The following is a 17,122-nucleotide window of genomic DNA, read 5'->3' as shown; positions in this document are numbered from 1 at the left end:
TATTTAGCATCGTGTTATCAAAGAGAATCTACCAAATAAGATCGCTAGAAGGCTACCGGAAATCACAACGTGTTAGAGTTTTTCAATATGTTAATAAGGGAACATTATTCAGCAGCTTTCATTGGACTCTATGAAGCTGAGTGAGTTCATTCTATATAGAGGGTGTGTGATTCAATATGTTAACAAAGGAACATTCAGCAGCTTTCATTGGACTATATGAAGCTGAGTGAGTTCATTCTATATAGAGGGGGTGGAATTCAATATGTTAACAAGTCTCTCTTGTTTTTTGTCCCAGACTGGACAGCGATGGTGTTGATCTGCTGTCCAGACTTCTCCAGGTGAGCCACACTGCTGTCAGGACCAGCGCTGAGAACGATTCCTGTTTCCCTATTCCAGTTAGAATTTTAAATCCCAGATTCCCTTGTAATTATTCCCAAAAACGATCAAAATTGCAGATCGGCTGTGCTGTTTTAACCCTCCTCTTAGGTTTCTATTTGACCCAACTCTCGTTTCCAATCAGCTTAAATGCTATTTTACTTTTCTGATGACTTTTCCTAAGTTGGGGGTCATGAACTTCTACACAGAAAACAGAACCTTTGATTTTTTAGAACAGGTCATGTGTGCAAATAAGATGTTTGGGGTCACTGTGACCCGTGATGTTTATCTGTGTAGATTTGTGTGCAGGAATAATAAAAACTTCTTCAATTTGTTATTTTATTATTATTATATTTGTATTAGCTAGCCAATTAAATTCGTTTCAAATGAAAAGCAGTTAAACTCTCACAGTTCTCCTCAAAAATATAAATTCCTGTTCTCAGTCTTTCTGCATCTCAGTGCAAGAAGGGATTGTAGAGCTGGAACAGAACTCGGCTCAGTTTTTTGCAGTCGAATGTTGTCGATGTTTTGAAAGATTTAAGTTTTTTTTTTGTTTATTCATTAATTTAGTTTTTGCTCTGCAGTTCGAAGGCAGGAACAGACTCTCGGCAGAGGCTGCGATGAAACATCTTTACTTCCACTCGCTGGGAGAGAGGATCGTCAAACTGCCCGACAGTGAGTCTGTCTCTCTGTCTGTCTCTCTGCCTGTGTGTGTGTCTCTCTGTCAGTCTGTCTCTCTGCCTGTGTGTGTGTGTCTGTCAGTCTGTCTCTCTGCCTGTGTGTGTGTTTGTGCTTGTCTGTTTGTGTGTCTGTCTGTCTCTCTGCCTGTATGTGTCTGTCTGTCTGTCCCCCCTTCTCTCCCTCCCTCCCTACACTTCTCTCTCTCCCCCTCCTTCCTTCTTGCCCCTCTCCCTTTCTCTCTCTCTCCCCTCACCCCCTATCACCCTTCTCTCCCCCATCCTTCCTTCTCTCCTTCTGTCCCTCTCGCCTGCCCCTTCCCCCTCTCTCCCCTCCCTCGCTCTTATCTCCCTCTCCACCTCTGTCTTCTCAGCTACTTCAATATTTGCACTAAAGGAGATCCAACTGGAGAAGGAACCAGCCTTCCGAACGACTTCCATACCTGACCCAGGTGAGACCTGCAAGCCCTCCCTAGCGCTGCCCACACTAACCCCCTTACACCCCGCTGGCTTTACCTGTAGCGCGGTCACAAACCTGAGAGTGTGTAATCCTGATCTTCTCTCCACTGCACTGAAAAAAAGCAAAATGATGACCTTGCATTCCAGTTTCTCTACTCAGAATCTTAGTAACTTTAACATGTTTGCAAACTGCGATTTTTAAAAAATGTTTGTATCAGCTCTCGTCGGCTCCTCTCTCTGCTACACTGAAACATATAGAACAGGTTTTAATAGGCACTGCAGTCTTGTATTGTTAAAAATCTGAAGGGTCCCAGAGGGTCTCCCCTGGTAAAGGCACGGGCTCGGGGTGTGCAGGGGGGAGTCTCGCAGTTGGGGGAGCGCAGGGGTCCCCGAGGGTCTCCCCTGGTAAAGGCACGGCCGCGGGGTGTGCAGGGGGGAGTCTCACAGTCAGGGGAGCGCAGGGGTCCCCGAGGGTCTCCCGTGGTAAAGGCACGGCCGAGTGGTGTGCCTTTATGCATGTTGTGGGGATCGCTGCATTGAGAGAACATGATAGGACAAAAGTTATGTTAGGGTAACCAGATCAGGGATGGAAATAAGACTCCTAATGCACAGCAGTGTCACCCATTCCAGGTTTTACTACCAGCTTGATCAGCCCCAGTGTGTCTAGGCAACAAGCTCAGGTGTGTCTGATTATTAAACTCCTAGTAAAACCAGGAACGGATCACAGTGCTGTGCAGCGGGAGTCTGATTTCCACCCCTCTGACTGTATTTTTTATACAAGACTGCATTCACTTCACACACTGTATAAAAACTCATTTTTCTTTTTTTTTTTTCCTCCCAGCAGCCACCAGTAGCAAGTCAAGAAGACAAAGTTTGCTCTTTTGAGAACAAGAAATAAGGAAAAAAGATTATTATTATTGTTATTATTATTATTATTATTATTATTATTATTATTATTATTATTATTATTATTATTGTTTTAATTTTCTGTTACTTCGAGGGATGTGTGAACTTCTACAGAAAGGGGCAGGAATTTTGTTTTGGAGCTTCTGTCAGGATTCTTTTTTCAGAACTCCAGACCCAATGACATCACGATGAAAGGGGAGACCCCACTCCACCCAGTGACATCACGGTGAAAGGGGAGACCCCACTCCACCCAGTGACATCACAGTTAAAGGGGAGACCCCACTCCACCCAATGACATCACAGTTAAATAATTTTATTTCATTCTTTGTTAACTGCCGCCTTTGTAAATGTTTGAGGTTTTTAGGAGGTATTCTACGGATTTTATCTACCCCAAACCCGGCTCCATCGCAGAGTCAACTCTCCATTATCCTGGGCAACAGAAAGGAGGGAGAGATAAAAGATAGAGAAACATATAGAAAGCTGCATCGGAGAGACTGTGAAATGACTGAAGAAATTCAAGCTGAGAGCAAGCGCAGTACCAGAGGTCTTATTAATGAAGATACCAGTTGGCTTGTAAATAGCAATTCTCTCCAATCCACGCAGGGCTGCGCCCGGGTTCAAGGAACTGAATAAAAAATCACAGCGTTGGAGGCCGGACACTGACAGTTTGTTGTAAAGTTTGTTTGGTTTTGGCGGTGTCTTTTCCTTGCCCATCTCGATGACGATTTAGTCTTTCCAATAAGTCCTCACTCAGCCACTCGATAATGTGGCAGGCGTTGGTCTTCCAAGAGAAAATTAAAAGCTGTGTGAATGTGTGTGTGTGGGAGTTTGAGCCAAACCTGCATTCAAATCCAATTCATTTTTGTTCAAATGCAATGCTATTTTATTCAATTACAATTTCAAATACAATTACAATGTTATTTTATTTAATTACAATTTCAAATACAATTACAATTTCAAATACAATTGCAATGCTATTTTGTTCAATTAGTTTCAAAAACAATTACAATGCTATTGTATTTCATTTCAATTTCAAATACAATTACAATGCTGTTTTGTTTAATTACAATGAATCCTATTTTGTTCAATTACAATTAATCCTGTTTTGTTTAATTAAAATTAACACGCATATCCACGGTTACTGGAAACAACCCAGCAATAATAAATACAGGCAGAAACACGAGAGAAACAGGGCTGTGTTAACACTTGTATGTTGTGGCTAAAATAGCTTCCCCTTTAAGTGGCATTCTTACGCATATTGAGATGGTCTGAAGAGCACACAGCGCTGACAGATGTCAAACCCAGTTTGGGATGACTCCCTTAGTTACTGGTTTTGCTGGTTTGTCCCAGTCCGAATGTATTTCTGTTTATTTTACTTTGTATTTATTTTGTGTCTAAAGCAGCACATCTCATTGTTGTGGGTGAAGCGAGGGATCAGTTGTCCTGGTGAAGCGAGGGCTCAGAGCTGTGCTGGTGAAGCGAGGGCTCAGAGCTGTGCTGGTGAAGCGAGGGCTCAGAGCTGTGCTGGTGAAGCGAGGGCTCAGAGCTGTGCTGGTGAAGCGAGGGCTCAGAGCTGTGCTGGTGAAGCGAGGGCTCAGAGCTGTGCTGGTGAAGCGAGGGCTCAGAGCTGTGCTGGTGAAGCGAGGGCTCAGAGTTGTGCTGGTGAAGCGAGGGATCAGTTGTGCAGGTGAAGCGAGGGCTCAGAGTTGTGCTGGTGAAGCGAGGGCTCAGAGCTGTGCTGGTGAAGCGAGGGATCACAGCTGTGCTGGTGAAGCGAGGGATCAGTTGTGCTGGTGAAGCGAGGGCTCAGAGCTGTGCTGGTGAAGCGAGGGATCAGTTGTGCTGGTGAAGCGAGGGATCAGAGCTGTGCTGGTGAAGCGAGGGATCACAGCTGTGCTGGTGAAGCGAGGGCTCACAGCTGTGCTGGTGAAGCGAGGGAGCTGTGCTGGTGAAGCGAGGGCTGTGCTGGTGAAGCGAGGGCTCAGAGCTGTGCTGGTGAAGCGAGGGCTCAGAGCTGTGCTGGTGAAGCGAGGGCTCACAGCTGTGCTGGTGAAGCGAGGGCTCACAGCTGTGCTGGTGAAGCGAGGGCTCACAGCTGTGCTGGTGAAGCGAGGGCTCACAGCTGTGCTGGTGAAGCGAGGGCTCAGAGCTGTGCTGGTGAAGCGAGGGCTCAGAGCTGTGCTGGTGAAGCGAGGGCTCAGAGCTGTGCTGGTGAAGCGAGGGCTCACAGCTGTGCTGGTGAAGCGAGGGCTCACAGCTGTGCTGGTGAAGCGAGGGCTCAGAGCTGTGCTGGTGAAGCGAGGGCTCAGAGTTGTGCTGGTGAAGCGAGGGCTCAGCGAGCTGTGCTGGTGAAGCGAGGGCTCACAGCTGTGCTGGTGAAGCGAGGGCTCACAGCTGTGCTGGTGAAGCGAGGGCTCAGAGCTGTGCTGGTGAAGCGAGGGCTCAGAGCTGTGCTGGTGAAGCGAGGGCTCAGAGCTGTGCTGGTGAAGCGAGGGATCAGTTGTGCTGGTGAAGCGAGGGATCAGTTGTGCTGGTGAAGCGAGGGATCACAGCTGTGCTGGTGAAGCGAGGGCTCACAGCTGTGCTGGTCATCACAGCTGTGCTGGTGAAGCGAGGGAGTTGTGCTGGTGAAGCAGCTGTGCTGGTGAAGCGAGGGCTCAGAGCTGTGCTGGTGAAGCGAGGGATCACAGCTGTGCTGGTGAAGCGAGGGCTCAGAGCTGTGCCGGTGAAGTAAGGGCTCAGAGTTGTGCCGGTGAAGCAAAGGCTCAGAGTTGTGCCGGTGAATTGAGGGATCACAGCTGTCCTGGTGAAGAGAGGCCTCAGAGTTGTCCTGGTGAAGAGAGGGCTCAGTGTTGTGCTGGTGAAGCGAGGGCTCAGAGCTGTGCTGGTGAAGCGAGGGCTCAGAGTTGTGCTGGTGAAGCGAGGGCTCAGAGTGAAGCGAGGGCTCAGAGTTGTGCCTGGTGAGTTGTGCCGGTGAATTGAGGGATCACAGCTGTCCTGGTGAAGAGAGGCCTCAGAGTTGTCCTGGTGAAGAGAGGGCTCAGTGTTGTGCTGATGAAGCGAGGGATCAGTTGTGCTGGTGAAGCGAGGGATCACAGCTGTACTCGTCAGGTATTCAATGTTGCCAAAGCATCATACTGAAATGCTGGTCTGCTTCTCATTTTCACATTGTAAACCAGAGAGAACAAAAATGCTATGTAGGATCTAAATAACTAATGTGCAGCTCAAAAAAACAATGGGTTTGAGGAGCTCAGTGGTTAGATAAAGAAAGCACTGGGCTGCAGTGTGGAAGGCAGTGGGTTTGAGGAGCTCAGTGGTCAGGGTGCTGGGTTGCAGCTCATTTTCTGTTGTCTGATTCAGCACTAGTGCCAGTACAGTATTAACAATAAAGATGTTAATCATCTGTATAATGTAGCATATGTTTCCTATCTAGAAATATGATAAGTATTACAGTGACTTATTTATAAGCATGCCTGTTTACAGTGAATTATACAAGAGTTGGAGAGATGATTTAGGGGGATGAGGGGGAGGGGGAGGGTAAAAAGTTATCAAAAAAATATTAAGCAGCAGCTGTATTAACTTGAATGGCTGGGAAACTATAGAGAGCGTTATTTACAGCCAGGGTGTCCTTGGCTCACCGCGCACCAGCGCCCCCTGTAGTCTGGCCGGACGCCTGCGGGCTTGCCTGTAAGCTGCCCAGGGCTGTCCTCCGACACTGTATCTCTGAGGCGCTGCACGGTGAGTCTGCAGCGTGGAAAGAAGCGGGCGGCTGACGGCACTGGCTTCGGAGGACAGCATGTGTTCATCTTCGCTCCTCCGGGATCAGCGCAGGGGTGGTAGCCGTGAGCCGAGCCTAAAAATAATTGTATATGCCAAAATGTGGAGAAAATGATAAAAGTCTAACATTTGGTTTAGCCGTGTTTATAATCAATGCATTTTACTGTTTTTGCACAGAATACAAAAAATGAAGCAGGTTATTATTATTATTATTATTATTATTATTATTTATTATTATTATTATTATTGATGGAAAAAATTATATTTAATCATAATTCCACGCAATTACCCACACTCTGAGCGTTCAATTGCTTCTGCAAACGCAGGTGAACTGTATTGAAATTCGTTTTCCGTTACAGGAGCACATTGAGAAAAGGTCGTTACGGTTTGTATTCGGTGTCAGATCTGAAAGGATCTTTTGAACGCCAGTCTAGCTCTTTGACTTCCATATCATATGCAATAATTACACCCCATCACCTTCAACCAAGCTGTAACAACTCCATTATTGAAAAATACCAGCAATGTATTCTCTGGCTTTTTTGTGCTAATTTTTAATTTCTGTATGAAGATTTTTTTTTTTTTTTTTTTTTTGGAAATGTTAATAGTATGCAAGCTGTAAATGATATTAAAAAGAAAACTTAAAAAAAAAAGACGTTTGAATGAATTTACTGTATTTTTAAAACAATTGTCAATGTACTTTTATCAAGACCACCCCGTTGTTGTTGACAAGGTGAGACCAAACTGAAAACTGAGCGCGAAGTATCTGGTATTTGTTTTTTTTTTTTAAAGAGTTTCGTTTGTATGAAATGCGTTTCTGTAAGTTTCGTTCTGCCAATCAATTAAACTAAAATTTCGCACCAGTGAATGTTTTTGGTTTCATTCATTAGCAGTTTCGAGTATTTTTTTTAAAGTTTCGTTCATTAGTAGTTTAATACTCTCGATGATTTTGTTTCATTTATCAGTAGTAACTTTCTTTCATTATTTGTTATAAGTTGGTTCTCTGTATGTCTTCTGCTTAATTGTTCGCTTCTTCTCGCCCAACTCCTGTTGCCATGACACCAAACGAGAAGCCCTGGCAACCAGAACGGAGACCAACACAACCCAACAATCTCAAATCCAGAAATTGAAAATTATTCAAAAAATAAGATGCTGGGGAATGTTTAGGGGGAAAGCGAGCTACAGGAAACGCATCTGCGAGTAGTAAAAAAGACAACAATAATAAATACAATTACTGGTCGAGGGTATTCGCAGGAAAACTGCGTTTAAACGCTTTCAAAATTCGGGTAATACACTCACCCAGTTCTGTGTATAGAAGGACATACGGTTTACTCGTTATTACTGTGCTGTGCAGGGTTGCCAGATTCCTGCAGCGTTTATAGCCCAAAGTCATTTCAAAAATAGCCTAAAAATAGCCCAATTATTTTTTTTAACTGAAAGCAAGCTTATTAACTCACAGGCCAATGCATAACAAAAAACAATCAAAAGGTTTCCTAAGAAAAGATACCGGGAATAAATTTGATTCAAAAAAACTACAAAAACTAAAACTACAATAATCGATTTTTTGTAACAGATCTTAGCATGATATTATTATTATTATTATTATTATTATTATTATTATTATTATTATTATTATTATTATTATTATTCCCTTTTCAAATAGCAGAATTTTTATAAATACACAACATTTTAATTATAAATCCGTCCCTTACGGAAATAACCTACAGAAAGTCCTATAGTAAATTGGTCAGGTCCTACAGAATATCCTATAGGATTTCTCTAAACCCATTTTGGTCCTGTACAGTGTCCTATAGAGTGTCCTATAGGACGTTTCTGTACGGACTGCTCCGGATTCATCCCCACGGTGCCGGTTCGGATCGCTCGGTTCTCTTGTAATCTGCTCCGGATTCATCCCCACGGTGCAGGTTCGGATCGCTCGGTTCTCTTGTAATCTGCTCCGGATTCATCCCCACGGTGCAGGTTCGGATCGCTCGGTTCTCTTGTAATCTGCTCCGGATTCATCCCCACGGTGCCGGTTCGGATCGCTCGGTTCTCTTGTAATCTGCTCCGGATTCATCCCCACGGTGCCGGTTCGGATCGCTCGGTTCTCTTGTAATCTGCTCCGGATTCATCCCCACGGTGCCGGTTCGGATCGCTCGGTTCTCTTGTAATCTGCTCCGGATTCATCCCCACGGTGCCGGTTCGGATCGCTCGGTTCTCTTGTAATCTGCTCCGGATTCATCCCCACGGTGCCGGTTCGGATCGCTCGGTTCTCTTGTAATCTGCTCCGGATTCATCCCCACGGTGCCGGTTCGGATCGCTCGGTTCTCTTGTAATCTGACGCGTTTCATTTTCGTCCCGCCCTGTTTTAAAATGGCGGCGCCCAGGGGAGCGCCATGCGAGTTGTTTGCCGATGGAGTTCGGGCGGTTTTAGGGACGTGGCCCGTATTACAGGTGACAAAAAATGATTAAAACCTTAAATTAAAGAGGCATCCTTTGTTGGAAGGGGCGTGAATCTGGAGCACATACTTTCTGGGTTTACCGATAATAATGTTTTGAAACGGGCTGGGCGTCACTGTGCAGCTTTTTCGATTCATGCAAAACTAAAAGCAAACGTATTTATAACCATCTCTGGTTAATGCGCGTTATTCTGCGTGTTTATCGCCAGTCTGGTATTGCCAGCGGATTTGGGGGTGCTTGTAATCGCTGGTGTTGCGCACGTTGCATGTTACCATATCAACATTGCCTTGGTGTTGTACAGCGTTAAGTTAACACGTAAAATATCCAGTAAACGTAACTATTATGTAAAAACAAAGTTAGTAAAGATTATTATTATTATTATTATTATTATTATTATTATTATTATTAGAGTCATTCAGCAGACGCTTTTATCCAAAGCGACTCGCAGAGACTAAGGGGGGTGAACTCTGCGTCATCAACAACTGCTGCTGCTGCAGAGTCACTTCCAATAGGACCTCGTTTGTTTTACGTCTCACACTGTAGCTAAACAAGCTTGCATTAAAACCTGGAATGAGTGAAAATGCGATGCAATAGGAGCCTTATTTCCACCTCTGGAATGTTTATAAGCTAAACTCAGTGGGGTTCAGAGGAATCAGTGTTTCCAAACCTGGGGGGTGGCGGCTGAATGCCCCCCAGCTTCTCCCCAATCAAGTTCAAGCTCGTAAACGATTAGCATCAGAATAGAAAAAAACGAAGAACAGTTTGCTAGAATCTGAATAGATTGTACAGGGCTGGGAATCAGACTCCCGCTGCACAGCAGTTTGATCCAGACCAGGTTTCACTAGGAGTTTAATAATGAGACACACCTGAGCTTGTTGCCTAGACACGCTGGGGGCTGATCAAGCTGGTAGTAAAACCTGGACTGGGTGACGCTGCTGTGCAACAGGAGTGTGATTTCCATCCCTGTGTGTAAAGTTGAGCGCCTGTCCCTACAGATTGCAGTGGAGAATGGGTTTGGAGGAGCTTTCTCCCAGCAGAAAGCAGAGTGGATGGTGGACGCTGTGCAGGAATACTTCAGCAAGAACGGTAAGCATGCATGGGGCTTGAGTCACATACAGCTGAGTCTGTTCAGGTGGTTCATTTATGCATGAAGGTGAGCATTGGTTATTATATTTATTTATTTATAGTTATTTCCCGCCTTGTGTACGCTTGGAGGGTTATTAGAAGCAGGAATGCATGTGTTCGTTTTTTTTTTTTTTTTTTTTTTTTCCCACCAAGTGCAGTTCAAGGAATCAACGCAGAACTCAAAAGCTCAAACACAAATCTATCAAATAAAGCCATGTTCGATGCAGAAAGAGCCACTCACAATGGGGGCAAGCGTCCTGAAAAGGTAAGATGAGGGTCCTCAGAACCACGTGCCACCCGACAGGGTCCGCGCAGAACAAACACAAGACTCTTTTGACAGTTCCTGATACAGAGAGACTGGGAAAGATCTTGCAATATAAGAACCAACACAGTGGCATCAAAAACAAGGGAAGCCAGCGCATTAATGACGTCCGAAACAAACTGGACACGCGAGTCTTCAAACTATCTTTGAAAAGGGTCCTTTGACTGGGTACCAATGCCAAGTGCAATCCAGACCTTCTGCAGTGTGATCCATTCCTGGTTTTACTAGGAGCTTAATAATAAGACACATCTAAGCTTGTTGCCTAGACACACTGGGGCTGATCAAGCTGGCAGTAAAACCTGAACTGGATGACACTGCTGTGCTTTACAGCCACTCGCTAGCGAGTCTAGCACTGTTTTTAAATTCCAAGATCCAAGCACGTTGATTTGGCCTTCGCTAGCGAGCGGTCCTGTGCTCTTATGGCTGGCTGTGTGGTTTTGTAAGCGCCCAGGGCTGGGTGCTCATGAAAGACGCAGTACAAACGAAATTCAGATGGGATGGAGTTTCTGGGTTTTTTGGGGGGGGTTTCGTTGCTGTACGTCTGCCCGTGTTAGACATTCAAAAAAGTATAAAAACGTTGCCATGCAGGGTTTTTTTTAACTTTTGGTTTTGCTAAAGCCTCATTTACCTGACTGTCCAAAATACAGGGCATTCCATTCTGCAAATCATGTGACTATACGACCTTTCAACCGGGCCAGCCCCACACTGCCATGTGTCTTTGTAAATGTACAGTAGAATGGGAATAAGATTGGATGGGATGGGTTGGGTTGGGTTGGGATGGTAGATTAATGGGCATCTGCTCCTTTGTCTGTAGTCGATTTACAGCGCCTTGAGGTGGAGGACTTCCTTGCAGAGGTCCTGAACAACGAGTTTGACACCGTGGTGGAGGATGGGAGCTTGCCAGAGGTACGGAGACCCTGAAGAGAGGGAGACCCTGAATAGAGAGACTCTGAATAGAGATAGAGGGAGACCCTGAATAGAGAGAGACTGAATAGAGAGAGAGATAGACCCTGACTAGAGAGAGACCCTGAATAGATAGAGACTCTGAATAAAGAGAGACTCTGACTAGAGAGAGATAGATAGAGACTCTGAATAGAGAGAGAGACTCTGACTAGAGAGAGAGAGACCCTGACTAGAGAGAGAGACTCTGAATAAAGAGAGACTCTGAATAGAGAGAGAGACCCTGACTAGAGAGAGACCCTGAATAGATAGAGACTCTGAATAGAGAGAGACTCTGAATAGAGAGAGAGACCCTGACTAGAGAGAGACCCTGAATAGAGAGAGAGAGACTCTGAATAGAGAGAGAGAGAGAGACTCTGACTGAATAGAGAGTGAGAGACTCTGACTAGAGAGAGACCCTGAATAGACTCTGACTAGAGAGAGAGAGACTCTGACTAGAGAGTGAGAGACTCTGACTAGAGAGAGAGACCCTGACTAGAGAGAGAGACCCTGAATAGATAGAGAGAGAGAGAGACCCTGACTAGAGAGAGACCCTGACTAGAGAGAGAGAGAGAGACCCTGAATAGATAGACTGAGATAGAGAGAGAGAGAGACCCTGACTAGAGAGAGACCCTGAATAGATAGAGAGAGACCCTGAATAGAGAGACTCTGACTAGAGAGAGAGACCCTGACTAGAGAGAGACCCTGAATAGATAGAGAGAGAGAGAGAGACTCTGACTAGAGAGAGAGAGACCCTGACTAGATAGAGAGAGAGAGAGACCCTGACTAGAGAGAGAGACCCTGACTAGAGAGAGAGACTCTGACTAGAGAGAGAGACCCTGACTAGAGAGAGACCCTGAATAGAGAGAGAGAGAGAGAGAGAGAGAGACCTCTCCTGGGATCTCTCTCTCCTCGACTATCTCTCTCTGGGCTACTCTCTCATCTAAGAGCTCTCTAGAGAGACTAATCTCTCCCCTGGAACTGATCTCTCTCTGGGAGAGGGACTCCTGGACTTATCTCTCCTGGACTTTCTATACCCTCTTCTCTCTCTCTCTGCAGGACTTATCTCTCTCTGGACTCATCTCTCTCTCGTCTCTCTCTGGTGACTCATCTCTAGCCCCCTATCGACCAAGTCGCGTGTTTGTCAGGTGCGTGTTTTGGCAGGATGTTTACTCAGGTGCTGACATTCAAGCGAGGGTCGCTGGTGTTGACCGGGCTGATTCGCCATTTGAAAACGAGCGGAGAACAGCGACCCACACAAACCCGAGCAGCTGTCTCTGCACTCTTCTGAACCAGCCCGATCGACTCCTGCTTACTGATCGAGTTTGCTCTGCTGGTGCTTGTCAGCCTCCGGTAGCTCGTCCTTGCAAACCTGTTCTCAGCCTAAAGCCTTTCGTTGATCGAACAATGGCACGTGCCCCCCTCCAGGTGGCGCTGCAGCTGTGCGAACTGTTCAACCAGTGCTCCCGAGGCCAGCTGGAGGAAGTGAAGGGGAGAATCGCACAGCTGGAGCTGAAGAGGAGCAGCGTAGGCCGGGGGAAAGTGGTAGCAGCAAGGAGCGCCGGAGATGAGGAAGAGGAGGAGAGCGGCGAGGAAGAGGCGGCTGCAGAGGTGAGGACCAACAGAGCAAATTTACCATGGTCAACTTTTATTGGAAATGGAATTGAGACTTGGTTTTAAAAAAAGGAAGTAGAAGTGATTTGGAGAGCTGTTTTCTCTCGCTTGCAGGCTATGGACTGCGACGGAGCAGCAGCTACAGTGATGCCGGCACACTCCTCCGCTCCCTGGCCCCGGACCCAGCCCCGGACCCAGACCCAGACCCAGACCCAGCCCCAGGAGCCCGGGGAGGACGGCTGGACCATGGTGGGCAAAAAAAAGAAATAAAACCATCAAAAGCAAGAACCCTTCTCGCCCCTATGACCCGTTTACTGCACCCAGGAGTGAACATCCCAATTCTGAACCAGACTGGTCTCTCGCTGAAGCATTCGCTTTAACCAAGTAGCTCCTGAGCTATAGATCGGCTCTCGATTACTTTGAACCAGTTATTGGCTTAATTACTCAAGGTTAACGTAAATTATTGATGTAGAATTTTTGGTTTTTATTAATTTAGCAGTCGCTAATGGATTTTTTACCCCATTTGTCTCCCAGTTTGAAATAGCCATATGTATTATTTTAGGCTCGGCTCACCGCTTCCACCCCCCCCCCCCCCCCCCCCCCACCGCGCGCTGACTAGGTAGCAGCGAAGACGAACTTGCTGTCTTCCAAAGCCGTCAGCCGCCCGCTTCTTTCCACGCTGCAGCCTCACCGCGCAGCTCCTCAGAGATACAGCGTCGGAGGACAGCTCTGGGCAGCTTGCAGGCAAGCCCGCTAGACACTGTAGCACCTAGTTATAGATGAAGCAGCGATGGGGGTGCTGCTGTTTAGTCTTGTGCTTAGTTGCTGGGTCTGTTTGTCGGCTAACGTCTTGACCAGACCACCCCTGCTTGCACCAGGGCAGGAAGTTTATTCTGCTGCCCCTTTCCCAGACAGCAGCCCACGGAAAACAGCACAACACACCGTCAGAGTTACATACCTTCAGTCTTCTCCTGAAGTCTTTCCTTCTCATGAGTCTGCTCTCTACACAGCCCTGTAAGACCAGTGCGGTGTATTGAATGCCAGTCTTCGGTGTGTTATTGTAGATAGTCAGTTCTGGGCTGTCCAGCGATTGGGGGCTTAATTCTTGCAGGTGAAGTCCCCAGAGCTCTGATGTAGATGGTGTGTGTTTTGTGTTTTTTTTTTTTGTTTTTGTTTTGTGTTTGTTACTCTTGTGTAAAAGACTGCCAGCGTCTGACAGCCTGGCCAGTGTTAAAGACGGTGAGTGTAATGCACACGCTTGCCAGGTCGTCACTGGAAATGAGAATTTGTTCTCTGTTGACTCTGGTTGAATAAAGTTTTTTGATTGATTGATTGTTTTGTGCAGTGGGGCTGATCAAGCTTGTGATACAATATGGGAGAAACCCCCTCCATCCCTCCCTCCCCCCCCTCCGGAGTGTCCTTCCTGGGGAGACAGGAAGGAGGGGACGAGAGGGAGGTGAGGGATGAGGGGAGTAGGGAGAGATGAAGGAGGGGAGAGACAGAAGAGCGGAGGGGGGGGGAGGGACTACACCCTATTTAAAGAGAAATTAGAAACGGTTTTCCACAGGGAATCTGCTCTCGAACCCCGCCCTCGTCGTGACAAAGTGAAGGGCGATTCTTGAAAAGTGCAGAAGGGAAGTCGTCAAAGAAATGTGTTTAAAAAAAAAACAAACAAAAAAAAACAGTGCTGCATATAGCAGGAATCCTTCAGAGACTTCAAATGCCCACAGTGATGATCTACAGCTATTGGACTCTATGAAGCTGAGTGAGTTCATTCTATATAGAGGGTGTGCGATTCAATATGTTAACAAGGGAACATTATTCAGCAGCTTTCATTGGACTCTATGGAGCTGAGTGAGTTCATTCTATATAGAGGGGGTGTGATTCAATATGTTAACAAGGGAACATTATTCAGCAGCTTTCATTGGACTCTATGAAGCAAAATGCGTTAATTGTTTGAATTCAGACCGAAGCATTGACACTCCACGAGCAACCACGGGGTGGCAGTAGCGTGTCACGGCAGTTTTATAGAACATTGTCTGCGTAGATCATTCTGCGCAGATTCTGAACAAGTTAGCCAATGGTGTTCTAAGGGAGGGGGGGGGCTGTGGCTGTATCATTCTCAACAGACCACATCAAAACAAGATGAAAACGCAATTTTATTCCAATTGAAAGGTTTATATTGTTGTCTTTTTGTTTTTGTTTTGTTGAATCGTTAGGATCTATAGTACAGTCCCTTCGTTTTAAAAATACGTTCTGCGACCACAAAAGGACGCGCAAAAAAATAAAATAAAATAAATAAAACGCCCCTAATTGTCTTTATTTCATTTTGAAGTCCTTAGATAGATTTCCATTTTTAAATAACCAAAAATTGCCTTCAAACCTGTTTTTTTTTTTCATTAGTTTTTTTAGCGTTGTGTTAAGGTAACTCTTGCCAGCAGTGGGTGCGTTAAGCGAGAGAGCGGCTCGGTAAGACCCGGTTCGACGGCTTGCTCGGTTCCGCTCCTGAGCATTTCCCATCCGTGATCAGAGGGAGCAAGCGGGGGCGACAGGCAGGACTGGCAGATAGGGGAGACCGGGGCTGGTTGTGACACTTTTTACTCTATTATTTTTCTCAATCTGGTGACATGCTGCGAGGTTCTGTTCCTCGTTATGTTGAAGAATATCTCTTCACGTACAAATTGATGCTTTTTTATTTCAGAATAACTTTATTCCAGATATGGTATTTAGACGGTTGAAAAAGCGCCGGTCACCTGTGACGACCTGCCCCACACTGGGGTTGGGTGTCACAGCGTGTGTTCTTGCTTTTACAGTAGACAATTATGCAACTTTTTTAGTTGTGTTTTTTTTTTTTTTTTTTTTTTTTTTTTTTAACATACAGTTTCTACTGTGCACAATGACAGAAAAAAAGTTGTATTCTTACTTTTTACGTGAACACAAAAAATACAGACCTCTATATATTTGAAATGTTGACCCGTGCGATAAAATAATACCACAGCCTCCACAGAACCAGAGGACAAACAGTAACTAATTTAAAAAAGCATTATAGGAGGACATAGCCCACATTTTGGTGTAAAAAAAGTAGAAAGAAAAAATATAAGACTTCTTCCTATAGGATTTAAATGTGACAACCAGCCTCCAAAACTTTGTGCCAACCTGCCCCAACCAGACTTCACATAATTAAATTCGCTCAGTAATACTGGGAGAACCTACTGGTTTTGTTTTTACACTAAATTTTAGCCAATAGCTGATTCTTTAACATGACCACCAGTTCAAACAAACTCCAATACTACTAAGAGTTATAACAAATAACAAGATATGCATTTTTTTTTACTTTGGGTATGAAAAAAAAAAGAAATATGTACTAACTTTTATGTTCAAATTACAAGATAGCTGACTTCCAGACAATAGAACACACATTCAGTGTGAGCATCGCCAGCCTGCGCCGTCTAGTTTCATAGCTATGAACCCGTGTGACAACGAACCCGTGTGACAACCAACCCGTGTGACAACGAACCCGTGTGACAAGCAACCCGTGTGACAACCAACCCCTGTGACAACGAACCCGTGTGACAAGCAACCCGTGTGACAACGAACCCGTGTGACAAGCAACCCGTGTGACAACGAACCCGTGTGACAAGCAACCCCTGTGACAACGAACCCGTGTGACAACAAGCAACCCGTGTGACAACCAACCCCTGTGACAACGAACCCGTGTGACAAGCAACCCGTGTGACAACCAACCCGTGTGACAAGCAACCCGTGTGACAACGAACCCGTGTGACAACGAACCCGTGTGACAAGCAACCCGTGTGACAACGAACCCGTGTGACAACCAACCCGTGTGACAACCAACCCGTGTGACAAGCAACCCGTGTGACAACGAACCCGTGTGACAAGCAACCCGTGTGACAAGCAACCCGTGTGACAACGAACCCGTGTGTGTGACAACAACCTGTGTGACAACAACCCGTGTGACAACCCGTGTGACAGCCAACCCGTGTGACAACGAACCCGTGTGACAAGCAACCCCTGTGACAACGAACCCGTGTGACAAGCAACCCGTGTGACAGCCAACCCGTGTGACAGCCAACCCGTGTGACAAGCAACCCGTGTGGGTCTCCCTTACGTTTGTCAAGAACGATGATCTGGTTTCGACTTTAGAAGTTATGTATTAGTTAGCTGAACAAGATGGTTGTTTTCGAATTTGTATCATTTAATTTCATTTTGTTTAATGTGGAGCTGTTTTACGGTTATTACTGTATTATCATTAGGTTTGTAGTATTAATATTATTCATAATTTTCATTGTTAATGACGGTATTAGGCACAGCCAGGTACGAGGTTCAGTCCAAACAGAGCGCCGAACTCAGTGAGGTGCAGCAGGGGACAGTAACTTCACACGGGGCCATTTCATCCACCATCACCTCAGAAACACACACAAGCAAGGGATTATTATTCCCCGTGTTTAAA

The 17,122-nt window shown here is 45.8% G+C and overlaps 3 protein-coding genes across 7 annotated transcripts in view; 2 read left to right on the top strand and 1 right to left on the bottom strand.

The window, feature by feature from the left end:
* Positions 1 to 3,358, top strand: part of LOC121328769 (cyclin-dependent kinase 16-like) — a 30,661-nt gene extending 27,303 nt beyond the window's left edge. For 3 of the 5 annotated variants that reach the window (XM_041273819.1, XM_041273816.1, XM_041273817.1), the window contains 4 exons: positions 296 to 338; positions 960 to 1,050; positions 1,427 to 1,504; positions 2,353 to 3,358. In XM_041273819.1, the coding sequence (XP_041129753.1) occupies positions 296 to 338; positions 960 to 1,050; positions 1,427 to 1,504; positions 2,353 to 2,396 (256 nt within the window). In that variant the 3' untranslated portion in view covers positions 2,397 to 3,358. The remainder of the gene's footprint in view (positions 1 to 295; positions 339 to 959; positions 1,051 to 1,426; positions 1,505 to 2,352) is intronic. The other 2 variants (XM_041273818.1, XM_041273820.1) reach the window with 2 other exon arrangements.
* A 1,479-nt stretch (positions 3,359 to 4,837) lies between these two features.
* On the bottom strand, positions 4,838 to 8,542 carry LOC121328981 (coagulation factor V-like). Its single transcript, XM_041274141.1, has 3 exons — positions 8,385 to 8,542; positions 5,062 to 5,493; positions 4,838 to 5,004 (listed from the first exon to the last, which is right to left on the bottom strand). The coding sequence occupies exons 1-3, from the start codon at positions 8,540 to 8,542 to the stop codon at positions 4,914 to 4,916; spliced, it is 681 nt and encodes a 226-aa protein (XP_041130075.1). The 3' UTR covers positions 4,838 to 4,913.
* Positions 8,539 to 13,979, top strand: tsr2 (TSR2 ribosome maturation factor). Its single transcript, XM_041273842.1, has 5 exons — positions 8,539 to 8,645; positions 9,647 to 9,737; positions 10,913 to 11,004; positions 12,466 to 12,648; positions 12,766 to 13,979. The coding sequence occupies exons 1-5, from the start codon at positions 8,565 to 8,567 to the stop codon at positions 12,919 to 12,921; spliced, it is 603 nt and encodes a 200-aa protein (XP_041129776.1). The 5' UTR covers positions 8,539 to 8,564; the 3' UTR covers positions 12,922 to 13,979.
* The last annotated feature ends 3,143 nt before the right edge of the window (positions 13,980 to 17,122 follow it).

This window comes from Polyodon spathula, chromosome 16, assembly GCF_017654505.1.
Source record: "Polyodon spathula isolate WHYD16114869_AA chromosome 16, ASM1765450v1, whole genome shotgun sequence".
NCBI classification, from domain to species: Eukaryota; Metazoa; Chordata; class Actinopteri; order Acipenseriformes; family Polyodontidae; genus Polyodon; species Polyodon spathula.
Note: the sequence above shows the minus strand (reverse complement) of the source record. Positions and strands in the feature narration are given on the sequence as shown.